At 43.6% G+C, this 17811-nt stretch overlaps 1 protein-coding gene across 3 annotated transcripts in view; it reads left to right on the top strand.

Moving 5' to 3' along the window:
- EFCAB2 (EF-hand calcium binding domain 2) overlaps positions 1 to 17811 on the top strand; it is a 156674-nt gene that overhangs the window by 114311 nt on the left and 24552 nt on the right. For 2 of the 3 annotated variants that reach the window (XM_055094594.1, XM_034950126.3), the window contains 4 exons: positions 595 to 674; positions 1949 to 1991; positions 2129 to 2195; positions 5746 to 16372. In XM_055094594.1, the coding sequence (XP_054950569.1) occupies positions 595 to 674; positions 1949 to 1991; positions 2129 to 2195; positions 5746 to 5861 (306 nt within the window). In that variant the 3' untranslated portion in view covers positions 5862 to 16372. Of the gene's footprint in view, positions 1 to 594; positions 675 to 1948; positions 1992 to 2128; positions 2196 to 5745; positions 16373 to 17811 lie in introns of those variants that run through there. The other variant, XM_055094623.2, reaches the window with a different exon arrangement.

Here is a 17811-nt window from a genome sequence, read left to right as displayed (position 1 = left end):
GATGGAGTCTCGCTCTGTTGCCCATACTGGAGTACAGTGGTGCGATCTCGGCTCACTGCAACCTCCATCTCCCGGGTTCAAGTGGTTCTCCTGCTTCAGCTTCGCGTGTAGCTGGGATTACAGGTGTGCGCCACTACGCCCATATAATTTTTGTATTTTTAGTAGAGACGGGGTTTCACCATGTTGGCCAAGCTGATCTCGAACTCCTGACCTCAAGTAATCTGCCTGCCTTGGCCTCCTCAAGTGCTGGGATTACAGGCGTGAGCCACCACGCCCGGCTGAGTGTTCTTTATTGGCTGTTCTTACAGACCCATGCTCCTTCCCCTCACTGTACTTACATCAATTCACAGTGTCTTTGGTTGCTGTTTCTTGATTAATGTCTGTCTCCCTGATCAGAGTATCAGCTGTGTTCCAGTAGAATGATGAAGATAAATCTTAAAAAAATAAAATAAAGTACCATCTCCGTGAGCAGGGGTCATGCCCAAGTGTGCTTACCATCCAGAGTCTCTAGCACTTGGCACAGTGCTTGGAACAACTAGTTGCTGAATACATTTGTTGAATGACTAAATGGCTATTTACTTATTGAATGTTTAGGTAGAGGAAGAAGAACCCACTGGATACATTCGATTCGAAAAATTTCTTCCGGTGATGACAGAAATACTACTAGAAAGAAAGTAAGTAAGTAAATGCAATTGTTAAGGCAAAGTAATGGTCAGAATTATGAATCCATTCATTTCAGGACGCTTGGCTTTTTCACTTTGTGTATTATACTCAACCAGTGTATCCTAAGGTGGCCTCCCTCTAACCTTTCAAGCTACTTCTGAACTGCCAGTTGGTACCTGCTTAGAAATATCAACCACACTAGTGTTATCCTAAGCAAAGCATAATTAGAGGGTAAATAAGCTATAAAGATCATAAATCAACATTCTTAATATCTTCTGTTTTGAATTATCAATGATAAATAAGAATCGTAATATTTTTCTAGCAAAAATATAGCATTAGCTTACCATAGTTGGTTCATCATAGAAGTCTTGTGCCCAGATAAATTGATGTCCAAAAAGCTAATAGATAACCTCAAACATGTCAGTGATTTTGCACTAAATATTTCCTGTGGGGCTGAGGTATTTTCAACTTTCATATCCAGAAATCCAAAAAGATTTCAATGAGGCAAGTATTATCATCCCAGTATGTTAGCAGCTTTTATTTTATTTTATTTTATTTTATTTTTGAGATGGAGTTTCGCTCTTGTCACCCAGGCTGGAGTGCAGTGGCACCATCTTGGCTCACTGCAACCTCCACCTCCTGGGTTCAAGCGATTCTCCTGCCTCAGCCTCCCGAGTAGCTGGGATTACAGGTGCGTGCATGCCACCATGCCTGGCTAATTTTTGTATTTTTAGTAGAGACAGAGTTTCACTATGTTGGCCAGGCTGGTCTCGAACTCCTGACCTCAGATGATCTGCCCACCTCAGCCTCCCAAAGTGCTAGGATTACAGGCATGAGCCACCATACCCAGCCCTATTTTGTTTTATGTCGTCATTTATTACAGGGATCCCCAACCACCAGGCCAGGTACTGGTGCCAGTCCCTGGCCTGTTAGGACCCCTGGGCCACACAGCAGGAGGTGAGCAGCAAGAGAGTGAGCATTACTGCCCGAACTCCGCCTCCTGTCTGAGAAGCATTGGCATTAGATTATCATAGGAATGCGAACCCTATTGTGAACTGTGTGTGTTAGGGATCTAAGTTGCATGCTCCTTATGAGAATCTAATGCCTGATGATCTGAGGTGGAGCAGTTTCATCCCCAAACCATCCCTCCCCTACCCTGGTCTGTGGAAGAATTGTCTTCCATGAAACTGGTCCCTGGTGCCAAAAGGGTTGGAGACTGCTGATTTATTATGTAAAGACTGCGGTAAATACCATGGCATTTACTCGTTTTATTGCATAATTATAGATACAGACCAATTCCAGAAGATGTCCTTCTTCGAGCTTTTGAGGTATGTAAACTCCAGCTTATATGCATATACATATATATAAATACATTTATTTACATACACACATATATGAAAAATTTATCGTGTAGAACTTATTCACCAAATGAAAAATATAATATCTATCTTTTCTTTTCCCCTAGGTTTTAGATTCAGCTAAACGTGGGTTTCTTACTAAGGACGAGCTGATCAAGTATATGACTGAAGAAGGTAAGTGTGATTTATTACTTATCACAATGACTTATGTGAGGAATTAATAATTTGTTAACAGTTATGCGAAAGTTATAGGGGATACTTTAAAATCAGTCATTCTGGTGAAAGTTATTTACTGTTCCTGCTATTTTGGCTTGGGGATGGTTTCTGTTCTGTGGGGGTTAAGAGGACAAAGAGTAGGGAAAGGGGAGATGGGTTGTTGTCTCGTAGAATTTTGTGAAGCACAGTGATTACTTCTATAATTTCAGGCATTGCATTCAGAGCATTTCCAGAATAAAAGATATGCCATCTGGAAAACATGAACTATCGATCACTGTAAATGAAGGCCTCTTCCTAGATTGAAGATTTGAATAAAGAATATAAAAATTCCCCCCCCCCGGCGCCCCAGCTTTTTTTTTTTTGAGACGGAGTCTTGCTCTGTCACCCAGGCTGGAGTGCAGTGGCGCGATCTTAGCTCACTGCAACCTCCGCCTCCTGGGTTCAAGTGATTCTCCTGCCTCAGCCTCCCGAGTAGCTGGGATTACAGGCACAGGCCACCGCGCCCAGCTAATTTTTTGTATTTTTAGTAGAGATGGGTTTCACCATGTTGGCCAGGCTGGTCTCGAACTTCTGACCTCAGGTGATCCACCCATCTTGGCTTCCCACAGTGCTGGTAAAAATTCCCTTTTAAAGAGCTTTTCTGTCAGTGAAGTTACAGATAATATAGCCTCAATTGAATACTGAGGTCATTTTTAACACTGAAAATATCCTTTTTTAATGTTAATTGAACCATATATATTTGTTTTGAACATGGCCCATCATACATATATGCATACACACACATAAAACCTGCACACTTATATATATGCCAACATATTTCCTTTAGGAATTCTCTCGCTAGGCTGATGTGTAAATTGGTTTATGCTGAAGGTCAGTAGCCTGATGGACAGTCTCCTGAAACCATCCTCATATTGGTCCCCTTGCCTTCTCCCATACAGAGCTAGAGCTCTCTGGTTCACAGACTGAGTCCTGAATGACTCAGAGTTGCTAATCACTTGAGGCAGAATGAAAAGCGCAAGTGATTTTGAGTAGGGAAGACTAAGACTGCATCTACACGCACAACTGGTTTGACCATTCCAGCTTGATCCACCTTTAGGCGGAATACAGAGAGTGAGGGTCAGAATGGCACGGCCGTCACACCTGCCACCCAAGAACTCTAATGCCATTGTTAAAATTACCTTAGGGATTAATTTTGATGGGGATGTTATGACTTTGAAAGCTTCAGCTTCTTAATCCTGAGGATTCGTTTAAAGAAAGTAAATCCTAGGTTATATATTAGGCAACATGAATTTAGTCAAAATGGCCAAAACAGTTAGATTTTCCTACTGTTGTGTGCCTACTATATGTTTCATATTTAGTAAGTGTAGTAAGGTATAATGATACTTAAATCTGCTTCCTCTCTCAAGGATATTACACTCTTATTGGGGAAATAAAACTAACATAAAATAATTCACAATACAAGACAATAGAAAGCTAAATATCAGAAGATCAACTGGGGCCGGCCCAGCCTGGAAAACTTGGTCTGGGAAGACTTAAAGAGAAAATAGGTTTTTTGAGATGGTAGAATGTATATGGTTAAATTGTTGAGGGCAAAGGTAAACTCTTGTGCATTGTAATTCTGTCACACATGGTAGATATCAACAAATGTTTGTTGAATGAATGAGTGAATGAGTAGATGATGGAGACCAGGTGAAGGGGCTAATGAGAGGGAGACGTTATCGATGTGTAAAACAGTCTGAACAAAAATGGGGAGGTAGGAATGAACATGCTATTTCAGAGAGAAGATAAGCCTAGCTGGCCCAGAGGCTAATGTTGGCAAACAGCAGGAAATTAACTTCGGTAGACTTACTGCGACTAAATTGTGGAGTCCCAGGCTCAGGAGTTTGGAATTCATCCTGTGGGCAATGGAGAAGTATTACAGGCTTCTGAGCAGATGACTCACATGGTGTATGAGTGATTCTGAGAAGGTTTTTCTGGTGCTGGTCGGTTTGTTAGATGCATAAGAAAGAGGTTGGACTAGGGAGGCCACTTAGAAGGTTATTTCAGCATTTTGAGGGCACCCAAATAAGGGCCTGACCTGGCAGTGGGAATGGCAATGGGAAGAAGGGATTGGTACAGTAGGACTGTCTGCGGCAGGATCCATGGGTCATGATGAGTAACAGAGTGTAGGCGACAAAGGTGAGAGCTGAATCCAAAGTACCACCAAGGCTTTGCCGTCGATGGCGAGTATGATGGTAATGAGACTGACTCAAACAGAAAGGTCAGAACAGACTGCAGTGTATACAGAGACAGTGCGACCACGTGGTTTACTTGGAGGTGCTGTGTGATAATTTCGAAAATGGTATGTTTACAGAGAGTTCATGGTACTTAAAGATCAACTATTGAGTATCTCAGCGGACTAATCATAGGACAGGTATGGTCAAATAAGAATACATATGTTTTCAATTATTCACTCAGCAAGTATTATTACAAACCTTCCACATATATGAACCAATATGTTTGGAAGTAATATGTAAGATGTAAATCTATACAAATCTAAGTTACGATTTAATATAACAGACCCATCAGCTAAGTGTAATAGCAGTTGACTAGTTTGGTAAAATAGGAGCTTAAGAATTGCTGCTTTGAGAGTCTCAGAATTCTACAAATTGTTTTTAAGTACATTTATGCTATATAACAATATGGATTCAAGCTACTTGCACACTCATCCTAATATCCACAAAGTATCAAACACACTAGTTTGAGAATATGCATTCCTACAGCCCAGGATGTCATATGATAAAATAAATCACACTGAATCAAGTTCCTACAAGACAGAAGTCCCTAAGTGTCCAGGAATGTGTATTGCATCAGACAGTGTTTAGCAGCCGGGAAGATCTCAGAACAATTTTTTAAACAAACACTTGCATGTTGCTGCTTATATGCCAGGTACTGTTCTAAGTCCCATTCAAATCATAACACGTTTCATTCTCATGACAACCCTATGTGACAGGTGGTGTCATTATCACCTCCATTCTAGAGACAGGTAAACTAAGGTGCGGAGCTGTTCAGTGACTTGCTCAAGATCTTAGAGCTCGTAAGAGGCAGCCAGCATGTGAGTCCAAACTTGTGCTTTAACCACTCGGTTATTTGCCTTCCATCTTTCATCAAATACCAGGGCTTCAAGTTAATCCTCTGGTAATTTCAAAAATTTTAATCTAAATAAATAACCTTGTTCATGATGTCTGTATGTCTTCCTACTGTTTTGCCCGAAATGACGTGTTCTAGAGGTTGCTTGATCTGTGACATCTGCAGGCTAAAAGAAGTCCAGAATCTACCAGCGTGTACAATAGCCTTGTCTTTGAACCTCTGGACTGTCGTGATGTCCTGGCTCTACAGCTCCAGGGAGCGTAACTAGTGGCGTTGTGGGAGCTTGTGGGGCTCCATGGCTATTAAGCTGGCTAGTGGAAAGAGAAAGAAAAAAATCAGATGATCATAAATGATAAATTTTCCTTTTTGTCTCTCTGAGGTGAGCCTTTTTCTCAAGAGGAAATGGAAGAAATGTTGTCTGCTGCAATTGATCCAGAATCAAATTCAATTAATTACAAGGACTATATAACAATGATGGTGATAGATGAAAATTAAATGTTCTAAAGATAATTTCTGATTGAAAGAACAATTTTAGAAATTGCTTGTTCTTGTTAATTTCACATCTTATCTTAGGATTCCTATATGTGATATTTAATACCTTGTGACATAACTATTTTAAGACACTTTGTTTTTAAAGATGATCGTAACACTTTAAACCAAATTTAGTATGTCTAGCCTTACAGAATGATAAATTACTATTTATTTAAAAACTATTCTTGGCCGGGCGCGGTGGCTCACGCCTGTAATCCCAGCACTTTGGGAGGCCGAGGCGGGCGGATCACGAGGTCAGGAGATCGAGACCATCCTGGCTAACACGGTGAAACCCCGTCTCTACTAAAAATACAAAAAATTAGCCGGGCGTGGTAGTGGGCGCCTGTAGTCCCAGCTACTTGGGAGGCTGAGGCAGGAGAATGGCGTGAACCCGGGAGGCGGAGCTTGCAGTGAGCGGAGATGGCGCCACTGCACTCCAGCCTGGGTGACAGAGCGAGACTCCGTCTCAAAAAAAAAAAAAAAAGAAAAAAAAAAAAAAACTATTCTTAAAACATTTTAACATTAGAGTGGATTGTTGTTTATTTTCTACAATAAAACTCAGGTTACCTTCGAATTAATTAAGCTGACAAAATGAAAATGACTTAATTACCCAAGGTTTGGCATCTAGAGATCTTAAGAGGGGGCAGAATGAACCACTCGAAAATGGGTAGCAATGTAATGAAGGCTTCTTTTTTAAACAATAACAAACGCTTCATCAATCTTAGTGTGGAAGGAGATTTATCGAAATAAATATTACTAATTGATTTTTTATGAGTGCCAATTACAAATATCATTTGGGATAATAATAACTTAGTGTAAACATTTATATTTGCTGATCCAGCGTGTCACCATTTATGGAGTAGCTAAAGGAGTTGAGATCATTGGAACTAGAGAAAAGAAGGCTGAGTGGAAGTTGATAGTGTAAGGTAGTGGCAATTCTCCCTTTGTCTTTAGAATTCTCACCCACTCGGCATAGCTGTCATGGGAGCATTGTCCTGAATACTGAGTAAGAATACTGAGAAATGTTATGGTGTGCAAATGTACAGCTCCTGAAAGAGCAGAATGAAGTACAAGCAGTCACAATGGAAAAATATATGGCATGGCCACTGCCTCCTCCTTGCAATTCTCTCCGATCTTGACATCTTATATGGCAACTATATGGCAACTTACAAGCAAAGGGGAAGATAAAGTAAAGGGAAGTGAACAATTTTCCAAACTTAGATATTCTTTTATGACAAGACGCACACACACACACACACGTCTCTATTTAAAGATGGCTTTACCACTATATGTGTGTATCTACATAGATGTGAACATTTAGAGTTGCTGTGAGCCTTCCTCAGGCATGTAGTCTTGCCCCCAAAAGAGGCGGCTGCTATCCAAGAGACTGTCGCTGTTGATTCATTCATGAAACACTGAAGGAGTACCATGAGATGATGTGCTGGGAACTGGAGTCCCTAACGAATCCAGGTCACAGTTTAGTGAGGGAAGCCTGCAAGGCAGTCAGCAGCCACATTTCAGATAGGGGCACGTTCAGGGTACCGTGCAAGTGCCGAAGAGAGGCAGCTACTCAGCCTTGCAGGGAGAGAGCTTTCTGGAAGATGAAAGGTGCTAGTGAGCGGAGAAGGCTTCCCAGGACAGGAAGCTCCTGACTTTAAAACGAGTAGTTTAATAAGTGGGCAGCGGGGCACAGGGCATTTCAGCAGGTGAGCAGCAAGTCCAGAAACCCTAGAGGTGTCATGAAACATGGAACCACCTGGGAATTGAAAGCAGCTCAGTTTATTTGGAATGTGGGAGATTTGGGGGTCATGATGAGAGGTGAAATTGGAGCGGTAAACAGGAGCGGTATCATTAAGAATATCGTGTTAGGTGCTGAGTTAAGGTTTCAGTGTGAGAGTTTGGACTTTATTCTGAAGATCACAGAGAAAGATCATTTGTAAGCAGCATGGAAAATAGATTTGATAGGTCAAGACTAGAAGTGAGACCAGTTTGTAGGCTATTTGGTTGGTGGGAGGGGATAGACTGGGAAAAGTCAAGCATGAATCCCAGGTTTCTGGCTCGGACGATGGGTAAAAGTGCCATTCATTCAGATAAGAAGTCCAAGAAGTGGGGCATTTGGTAAACAAAATGATGAGGTTGGGTCCAGACACCTTGGGACACCCAGAGGGTGACATTCAATAATCAATTGGATATAGGAGGGAGATCTGGCTGGAGACCTGGATTTTGGAGCTGTCAGCATGTAAGTAGTATTAATGCCTTGAAAGTAAAAGAGAAGACAGTCTAGAACAAAACCATGGGGGATATCAGCATTTACGGGAAGGCAGAGGAAGAAGAGCCCACAAAAGAGACTGGGAAGGAGAAGCCTGAGAAGAGGGAAAGCTGGAAAGAAGCATCTTGGATGCCAAGATCGGAGAGAATTGCAAGGAGGAGGCAGTGGCCATGCCAGATGTAGTGGAGAGGAGAGGGAAGTTAAAGACAGAAAAAACGTCCATTGGTGTTAGCAATGGAGAGTTCATTGAGGGCCTCTCCCACAGCAGATGTGGGGAAGCAACAGGGTATGGAGTTGAGTGGATGGAGGAAGGAATGGATGTGAGAAGGTTGCAGCCTGGAGGACAAGTTATTCGGCAGTGAAGAGAAGGAAATGGACAACAGGCTCAGGGAGTGATTTTTGGAAGATGGGTGGATGTAGCAAGTTCATTTCTAGTCCAAGGGCTGAGAGCCCGCAGAGAAGGTAAAGGGAGGGGCCAGCTTCCAGAGCAATAAAGAGATTTAGGACCAATGAACCAACGCTTGTGGTCCCTACCTCATGGCCTCTACTGCCTTTTGGAGAGGAAGGTAGTAGGTTATAGAGTTTCAAGAGAATGGTGTAATTTTGGAATATCTCTTGTGGGAAATGGGAGAAAGAGTTGAGAAAGAGCCCATGTAAGGATTTTCAAGAAACCCTGGAAGATTTTGTGCTCAGGAGCAAAAAAGAAAAGAAAAAGGTAGACTGTTGTACCAGGGTTAAGGTTTTGTCATGTGGGTGAGGTGGAAGGAATCAAAGGCCGAGGAATCTGGGAGAAAGCAGTTCCGATGGTGTCCGTGGGGCTAACGCATGAGGGAAAGACCCAAGTAGGAGGAGTGGGTAACAGGTAGGAGGAGTGGGTAACAGATGGGAGGGGGTTAGAGGGCTCGGGGCCCTAAAAGGGCAAGTGGCTGGTGTTGGTAGCAAGGGGTGGTCTTTCCTGCCTGGGTGATAATTCCTGAGTGATAATATGTTTCCCTTGAAATTTCGCTTCGCTGTGTTCTTAGAGTGTTTCTTTTCTTCTCCTGTGTTATTATGTGAATAAATAGTAAGAGTGGCTGACGTTTGTTGACTGTTCTCTGTGTTGCAGGCACTGTCCTAAGTGCTTGACGTACATGAACTCATTTCATCCTCACATCCACCCATCGGTGCAGGTGCTATTAAGTTATCCCCATTTTAGAAAGGTGACAATCAAGAAGTTACACAGCAGTAAGTGGCTGTATCAGCTTTTTCTAGGTTATGTTGTGATAACAAAACTCCCACGTGTTAGAGGTTTGCAAGAATGAAGCTTATTTCTGTTTACGTTTTTTTTTTTTGGTCAGCTGGGGTCATCCTGGACTCTGGCCTACGTGTCTTTGTCCTACTCATGGCCTAGAGAAGTAGGATGACCATCTGTCCTGCTTTGCCCGTGGTAGTTCCAGACTATACCTGTCCCAGTGTAATTATTAATAGGTCTCCTTTGTACTCTTAGAAATGTTCCAGTTTAGATGATTAATATGTGGTCATCCCATTCCAAAAATAGTGAGTAAAACGGTGGTGAGGAATCGTCACTTCTGGAAGGCTTCCTGACAGATAATTCCAGCAGTGGTAAGAATGGAAGGCATTTCTTCCTTCTCTAGTTTCCCAAGATCATTTTTTCCCCCAGGATAACCTGAGATTTTCCCAAGGTAAAATCCAAATAGAGACCTGATGTGCCACTGGCTTGGCCGTGCATGCTAGAATCACCAGCCAGAGATGAGGATGAGCACGTGCCTTCAGGACAGGGCGGAGACGGAGGAGGAAAGGAGTGTGGTGACCCTCAGAACATCAGCAGACAGGCTGTTGATGATAGGAACACATTGCAGCGGGGAAGGAGGATGGCCGAGATATGAAATACCCTTCAAGGTGGACGCATACCCAGGGGCATGTCATTCGGTGGCAGGGGCCAGCACGGACATGCAGCACTGAGGCGTGTGCTCGCGCCTAATGCATCGACCCAGGCACGGACTTGTTTGGAGCATACAGGACAGCTCTGAGTTAAGTCCTGTAAGCCATTAAAGAAGTACAGTCTGGTGAATGAACCCTAATCTCTTGATGATCAAGTGATGACATCATATTCTGTCTCCGAGGAGACACCCTCGTGCACAGAAGGCAGTAGAGGAAGCTTGCGTCGAGATTGCCTACCTCCCCAGCCCCACCTTCGAGGATTCTTTCAAAAGTTCGGACTGATGTTCAACTTCACATCTTGTCTCAAGGCAGTCCTCTCTGTTTAGTCTCATAGAGTTGGCTTTGTGGAATGTAATTCATTTTTATCTTTAGCACAAATTTGTCTGTTTCTTTTAAGGCCACCAGAAAGCACAACATAGACTCCCCACAGAAATCTCATTTTATCTCCTAAGTTGCAGAATAAACGTACCTTGTTTGCAAAGGGAACATTTTTCTTTACACTCAAATCACTTCAATGTGTATTTTGCCTCTTCAGCTCACTGACCTCGCCCGCAGCATCTGATGTAAGTCACCATATGCCATTTCCCGACTAGGAGAGTGCTTGGCCTCTTGTGCAGGAAGTTTGCTTACCCTCATGACTCCTGGCTTCTGCAGAGCCTGCCATGCCCCACAGCTTGGCCGGGCCCTGTGGAAAGCCATCTCTATTCTCACACTGCTGGGGAAGGTGCATGACTCAGGGCCTGACACACAGGCCTGAGAGTCTGGCGATCTTGTGCTCTGATCCCAGCTTCATGTGTGACTCACTCTGGATCAGGTGCTTCACCTCCTGTGCACCTCTGTCTGTAAAATAGAGAGCCCAGCTCTAGTCCTTCTCCCTCCTGAGAAGCAGTGCAGAGATTTAGTCCCCTTTGCAGTCACCCAGTGTCTAAGTACCAAATGCCCAAGAGACAAAAAAGAGTCCAACATAGCAGGCTAGTTGGGATTACGACTGTTTGTTAAGGGCAGGAGTATTTTCTGTGGGATGGAATGTGTTTAGATCTTTCTCTCCTAGCTTCCTGTCTTCCTTCCTTTCGCTTTTCTAAATCCTTCCATATAAGAAAGTACCCTGTTTATACAGGCAGTTCCTTGAAGATCAGTGTTACTACCTTACCCTCCTGGGCTGCTTAAATAAACGGAGAGCCTCATGGGTGCCAGGCATGGTGGCTGCCTCCTAGGCCTGCCTATTTCTGAAAGCGTGGTTGCCAATCATCTGCTTCAGGAGCATCTGGAAGGAGGGTGTTAGAAATGGGAGGTGTGCCCCATTCCAGACCCCTGAAACAGAATCTCTGGAGGTAGGGTCCAGGAAACTTATGTTTTTAATATTCTCAGGGGATCCTTATGCACGCTTGTGTGTAAAAAGCACTACCTGGGGCTCTGATATTGAATGAAAGTGTGGGATTTGGAGTTAGGCTCTGCTGCTTACTGATTACGTAATTGGCCCAGACATTTAATATTGCTGAGCTTCCCCGGAGGTCGAGGCTGCAGTGAGCCATGATTGTACCACTGCACTCAGCCTGGGTGACAGAGAGAGACCTTGTCTCAAAAAAATAAAAAAATATTGCTGAGCTTCTGCATCTTAATTTGTAAAGTGGAAAAAACACTTTTCGGGGCTGGTGTGAAGATTAAATGAAATAATAAAAGTGAAAATGTTTAAAAAGCTGTAAGCTATGACACAAATTATTATTTACAGAAAGCCAGCTAGGCAGAGAGGGAGAGAGAAAAAGAGAGAGGGAGGGGCAGGGATGGAGATCTGCTGCCTGGGTGTGGACAGGGAGGTGGGGAAGTCGGTAAGTAATAGAAAACTAATTGGAGAGAACGTGTGCATACCTGGGCTGCTGGTGGGGAGATAGCCCAGGTTTGCTGTCATGGTGCTATTAATTGTAAGGCATTAAGTTTATTTCTAGAATGTGAAAACAGGAGGCCTTAAGAGGTTTCTTTTTTTCTCCTTTTAAAAATGTGCTATCAGTCATGGTACTTTTAGAGCAGCAGGAATTATTTACCTCATCTAGTGGAGAAAACACTCTTAATCATTTGAAGAAACTGTTATTTTTCTTAAAAAAGAAAAATCAGGCCAAGCACAGTGGCTCATGCCTGTAATCCCAGCACTTTGGGAGGCTGAGGTGAGCGGTTCACTTAAGGTCAGGAGTATGAGACCAGCCCAGGCAACATGGTGAAACCCCGTCTCCACAAAAGTACAAAAATTAGCCAGGCGTGGTGGCGCACTTATAATCCCAGCTACTCGGGAGGCTGAGGCAGGAGAATTGCTTGAACCCTGGAGACAGAGGTTGCAGTGAGCTGAGATGGCGCCACTGCACTCCAGCCTGGGCGACAGAGCAAGACTCCATCTCACAAAAAAAAAAAAAAAAAAAAAAAGAAAGAAAAAGAAAAGAAAAGAAAAATCACAAGTTGAAAAATTGAGGCCAAACCTAGTTCTGTGGAGAAGGAGATAAGATAAAATAGCACACTATGAAAATCGGGCCATGGTTTTATATGTGTGGCAGGTCAAAATGCCAAATATATCTTGCTGGCTCCCCCCACACGCCCCCGCATTAAGTTTTCAGCTATTAGTAAGAAATCTCAAAAGAGGCTTCTAAGCATTTATCACCAAACTTAGGAAATGTACTGAAGTATAGGTGAGTATTGCGTGACTTTAAATACAGCTTTTAAACATGTCAAGATGTGTTTCCATGCTCTGAATGCCTAGTTTTAAACTGTCTTGCTGGCTGGTAACCATTCCTGGTTACTAACTCAAGGTATGATCCGCACTTAGGCAAAGCTCATTGTTAATGAGAATAGAGGTAAGTCTATTTTCCAACTAGTCTTGATAATGTTTAAGTTTTCTTAGTTCTTCTTTATCAAATCCGATTAGCCTGTCTTTGTTCTTACACAACATGATGAAGAGCTCATCCTGGTGGAATTGTCGGCCCCACCGTTCTCGGAAAAACCCCCTGTGCTTAGGTGTTGGGATATCTTCAATTCGAGGTTACTTTTTAGGAACTTTTTAAGCCTCTTATCAGTTTTTGAGGGCTGGTGTCATTAAAACCAAATAACATCTGCAAATCCTTCACTCAGTTGGCCACCTGTACGGTTAGTGATTGCACGGAAATAAGCAAGGTGGAATGAGTACACGAGCGAAGGCTCCCCGAGCTGCCTTCAGGATGGCCGCCTGCCTTCCTGATACGTGCATTCCTGGTACATGCATTTCTGCTGTATGGACCCCGGGAAGATGTCAATGAGATTTAACTCTAACACAGAACATAAATATAAATTAAAACAAATCCTGGTTTTCTTCCTGCACTCTGAGGAGTTATCTTGCGTTCCCTGCAGGGGCACCTCACTGTGAGATGGCTACGTTAGAGAATCTTCTCAGGAAAGGCTCCTTTGGAAAAACAATGTAAAGTGTAAAATACTCTAAAAATTACTAGAGTGGCTCCCAAGCAATAAAGAGAAATTGGAAAATGCCAGTAAACAAAAAAAGAAGAGGAAAACCCCTTAATTCCACAGAAGTTAACCACCATTACTAATGCTTTGCTTCATCTCTTCTGAAAGCTTTTTCCAAGGATGTGTCTCTCTATAGAACTTCTTTAAAATATCACTGTGGAACCTATCAGTTAGGGTCCTTGACCATAAGGACAGAAAGCAGGACTCACTGGAAGGCACCTGGGCTGAGGAAAGAGTGCTCACAGAGCCTACTGGAGACTGGGGCACCAGGCTCAGGCCAACAGGAGCCAAGGGGGCATCTGAGGGCAAGGAAGCATGGTGCAAGAGGATAGCAAACATCACACAACCGGAACAGCCCGTGCAGGGCCGCTGCTGCAGGGGATGGCTTTGCACTGGCTCAGGTTCAAGGCCTGCAAGACACAGCCCACTGAGCTGAGCTCAGTCTGGCCTGGGCAGGTAAGGAAGGACCTTGCTTCTAGGCAGCCATGTGGAAGGCAGGAATCCTCCAACCACCAGCTACACCCCGCTGGAGGGAGAAAATACTCTGGTGAGCCATCAGGGTACTACTGGGGAAGAGAAATAAATAATAAACACGACAATACTACAGGATCAGACCGTATATGCTATTATATAATCTGCTATTTTAAATGAATACATAAGGAACAATCTTTCCATGATAGTGTGTACTCACCTAAAACATAACTTTGAGTGACTGGATAGTATCTTATTGTTTGGAGATACCTTAATTAATTAATTAATTTAGAGACAGGTCTCGCTGTGTCACCCCGGCTGGAGTGCAGACGCACGATCATAGCTCACTCCAGCCTCGAACTCCTGGCCTCAAGCAATCCTCCCACCTTGGCCTCCCAAAGAACCAGGATTAGAGCCACCACACCTGGCCTATTCAATTAGTTCCTCATACTTCATAATTTAAATAATTTTCAGTTTTCACTATTATAATAAATTATGACCAACATCCTAGTAGTTAAATCTTAATTTAATTGTTCACTTAGAATACATTCTGAAAAGCAGAACTGTTGGGTCACCTTTAAAGTGATGGGGACCTATTTTTAAGTCTTTTGCTAATGTGTTTTCAATCTGTCCTGCAGAAAGATTGTTCCCATATTCTAAACCCTCCTCAGCATATTTTTGCTTTTTATTTTGCAATTAGATAGGGAAAAATAGTATCTCATTGATCTTTTAAAAATTTGCATTCCATTGATAAGTGGAGCTTTCTAAAGGCCCACAGCAATGTACTGAAAGATTCAACTGGATTAGCTCCAGGAAGCACCAAATTGGAGCCTCACAGATTGTTTCTTCAGATAGAAACAACAAACCCCTCAGCTGCTATGAAATGGAGCCCACAAAGCACAACGTGACAGACAGAATCTGAATTCCAGAGACACAGTTTCTTTCAGAACAAATATTATTTGCAGGAGGCAATTAGAATGAGCCACTATTGAACAGTAGACTTAGCAGGAAATGTCACAAATATTCAAGCAACAAAATAAGAACTGGGGAAATAAGCCTGCAAAAGAAGTGAAGAATGTCCAACACAGGCAGGACGAGGGGCCAACTGGCCGCCCGCGCTCACACCAAAATGCCAGCTTCTTAGGCTGTGACAGTGTTTCCTAATGCAATTCATTTGCTCATTCAGCCAGCATTCATTGAATTCCTACCATGTGCCAGAGACACTGTGCTGGGCACCAGAGATGCCAAAATGAGTATGAGACATAGCCCTTGTCCTTGAGAGATTTCAGCCTCATGGGAGAGACAGGAAGACCGATAATGACACTGAGCAAGAGTTGTTCAGCAATGTTAGCAAAGTGCATTGGGGTCAATGACAGCAGCTGGCTCTGCCTGTGGGACTCACAGAGGACTTCACAGAGGAAGTGGCAGGATGAACTGCAAATGTTTTATGTGCTCACGTTGGCAATTCTGCTGCCAATACTGGGGGGTGAGAATGTTCTAGAACGAGATGGCTTGAGGCTAATGCTGAAGTAGCTTTTTAATAGCATGGCTTAGGGAAAAGAGTGCTGAATTCCAGCTGTGCCAGGTATAGGATATGTGACCTGGGGAAAGTCATGTGATGTGTCTGTCCTCTGTTGCCCATCTGTAAGTGACAGAAATCATAGCTACCTTGTAGGATTACTCTGAGCATGATGGGCTGTCTGCACACAAGGCTTAGTAAGTGGTATCTATCATTACAAAGTGTTCAGTAAATATCTGCTGAATGAATGAATATAAATATTTTCTCCATATAGTTAATATCTTCAATTATATAACGAGGTTGGGTACAGGTATTTATAGGATGTCCGGGAGTAGGGAAGTCCATTTTCCTAAACTTGTGACCTCAGGGACTTCATGGAAAGGGTGTACATGTCATTTTAACTTCATTCATTCAATAAAATATTTAATTAGTGATATTCTATGCTAGAAACAGTTCTAGTAAACTGGTCAGGTGTGGTAGCTCACGCCTGTAATCCTAGCACTTTGGGAGGCCAAGGCGGGTGGATCAATTGAGGTCAGGAGTTCGAGACCAGCTTGGGCAACATGGCAAAACCCCATCTCTACTAAAAATGCAAAAATTAGCTGGGCATGGTGGCAGGCACCTGTAGTCCCAGCTACTTGGAAGGCTGAGTCAGGAGAATTGCTTCAACCCAGGAGGCAGAGGCTGCAGTGAGCTGAGATTGTGCCACTGTCCTCCAGCCTGGGAGACAAAGCAAGATTCCATCTCAAAAAAAAAAAAAAAAAAAAAAAAAAAAAAAAAAAAAAAGAAAAGAAACAGCGCTAGCAAGCAAACAAAACAAAGTCCCTGTCCTTAAGGAACTTGAATTCTGGCTGTGAGGTTGACAGTAGGAGGCAGATAATACATCAATAAACATATGTCATGTTGGGATTAACACTATGAAGAAAAATGAAGCAGGATAAGGGGTGAGAGTGATGGGGTACTGTCCTATCTAGAATGACATGGAAGTCCCCTCTAAGGAGGGAATCTTGAGCAGTGGCCTGAAGGAAATGAAGGGGCATGGGGAAAGGGCATTCCTTGTAGAGGAACATCAAGCACCACGTGTTTGGCAGCCAGCAGGATCAGCAAGGAGCACCCCAGGCCTTGGTAGCCTGAGTGAAGAGAGAGAAGCAGATGAGGACCGAGAGGTGGGCAGGGCCCTGAGCATGAAGGGCCTTGTGGGCCAGGAAAGGATTTGGAGCTAAATGTGGAGAGAAGAAGAGATGCCATTGAATGGTGCTGAGCCAGTTAGGGGACATTACAAGGGAGATGGCATCTCAGGCCGGGGAGATAATGGTGGATAGTGAAAGGCGGTTGGATTTGGGATCTATTTGGAAGGTAGAAGCAACAGGATTTCCCAGTGGATGGGATGGAAGTAGAGAAAAAGACACCAAGAATGACCACAAGGTTTAGGTCTCAGCAGCTACATACTATTCGTTAAGGTTCAGGGGGAAGATCGAGAGTGTGGTTTGAGACGTGTTCCCACTGAGAAGCCAACCAGACATCCAGGCTGTCTATATGAGCTCCGGAGAGCCTGGGGTTGGAGTGGTCAGTGCACAGAAGATGTTTAAAGCCGTGGGGCTGGATGGGATCCCCTAAAGAGGGAGGGTGAGTAGGGAAGAGAAGGGCTCCGAGGGCTGAACCTGGGGGCAACCCAAAGTTAGAGATAGGGAAGGAGAAAGATCAGCAAAAGATACAAGGCAAACATAGTATCAGGGCAATCCCAGGTCCCATTCCGTCCCCCATCCTGTGTCCCCAGGGCCTCCATCACCCAGTTGTTTCTCTTCAGTGTCCTTCAGAGTCCCTGAGGCAAGCTGGACTCACATAGACTAGAAAATACTAGTGTATTTTGTGTGCAACCCAGTGGTAGCGCCGCGTTTTTCAGTTGCTTTGAAATCTACGAATATCCCTTCTCATCACAGTCCGAGTGAACTGTCCTGATGCTGTGGTTTCTCAGTGTCTCTGAAATTCTTGTGACTTTCAGTCCTGAGGACCATTCTTCTCTGAGTAGGGAGGCCGGGGGTCAAGGCCGGGCCTGACTGCCATTGTTCTGACTGCAGAACCGAACGGAGTTCGATCCAGTGGAGCCCGTGTGGCGGCTGTCGAAAGTAAGCCCTTCACAAAAATGCTGTGCTTAAAGGTAACTGCAGAGACACTGGGTTCTTAATTTTAAACTATCAGAAAAGAATGAGCGGGCAATATGTGATTCTCAGGTG

Source organism: Pan paniscus, chromosome 1, assembly GCF_029289425.2.
Source record: "Pan paniscus chromosome 1, NHGRI_mPanPan1-v2.0_pri, whole genome shotgun sequence".
Classification (NCBI taxonomy): domain Eukaryota; kingdom Metazoa; phylum Chordata; class Mammalia; order Primates; family Hominidae; genus Pan; species Pan paniscus.
Note: the sequence above shows the minus strand (reverse complement) of the source record. Positions and strands in the feature narration are given on the sequence as shown.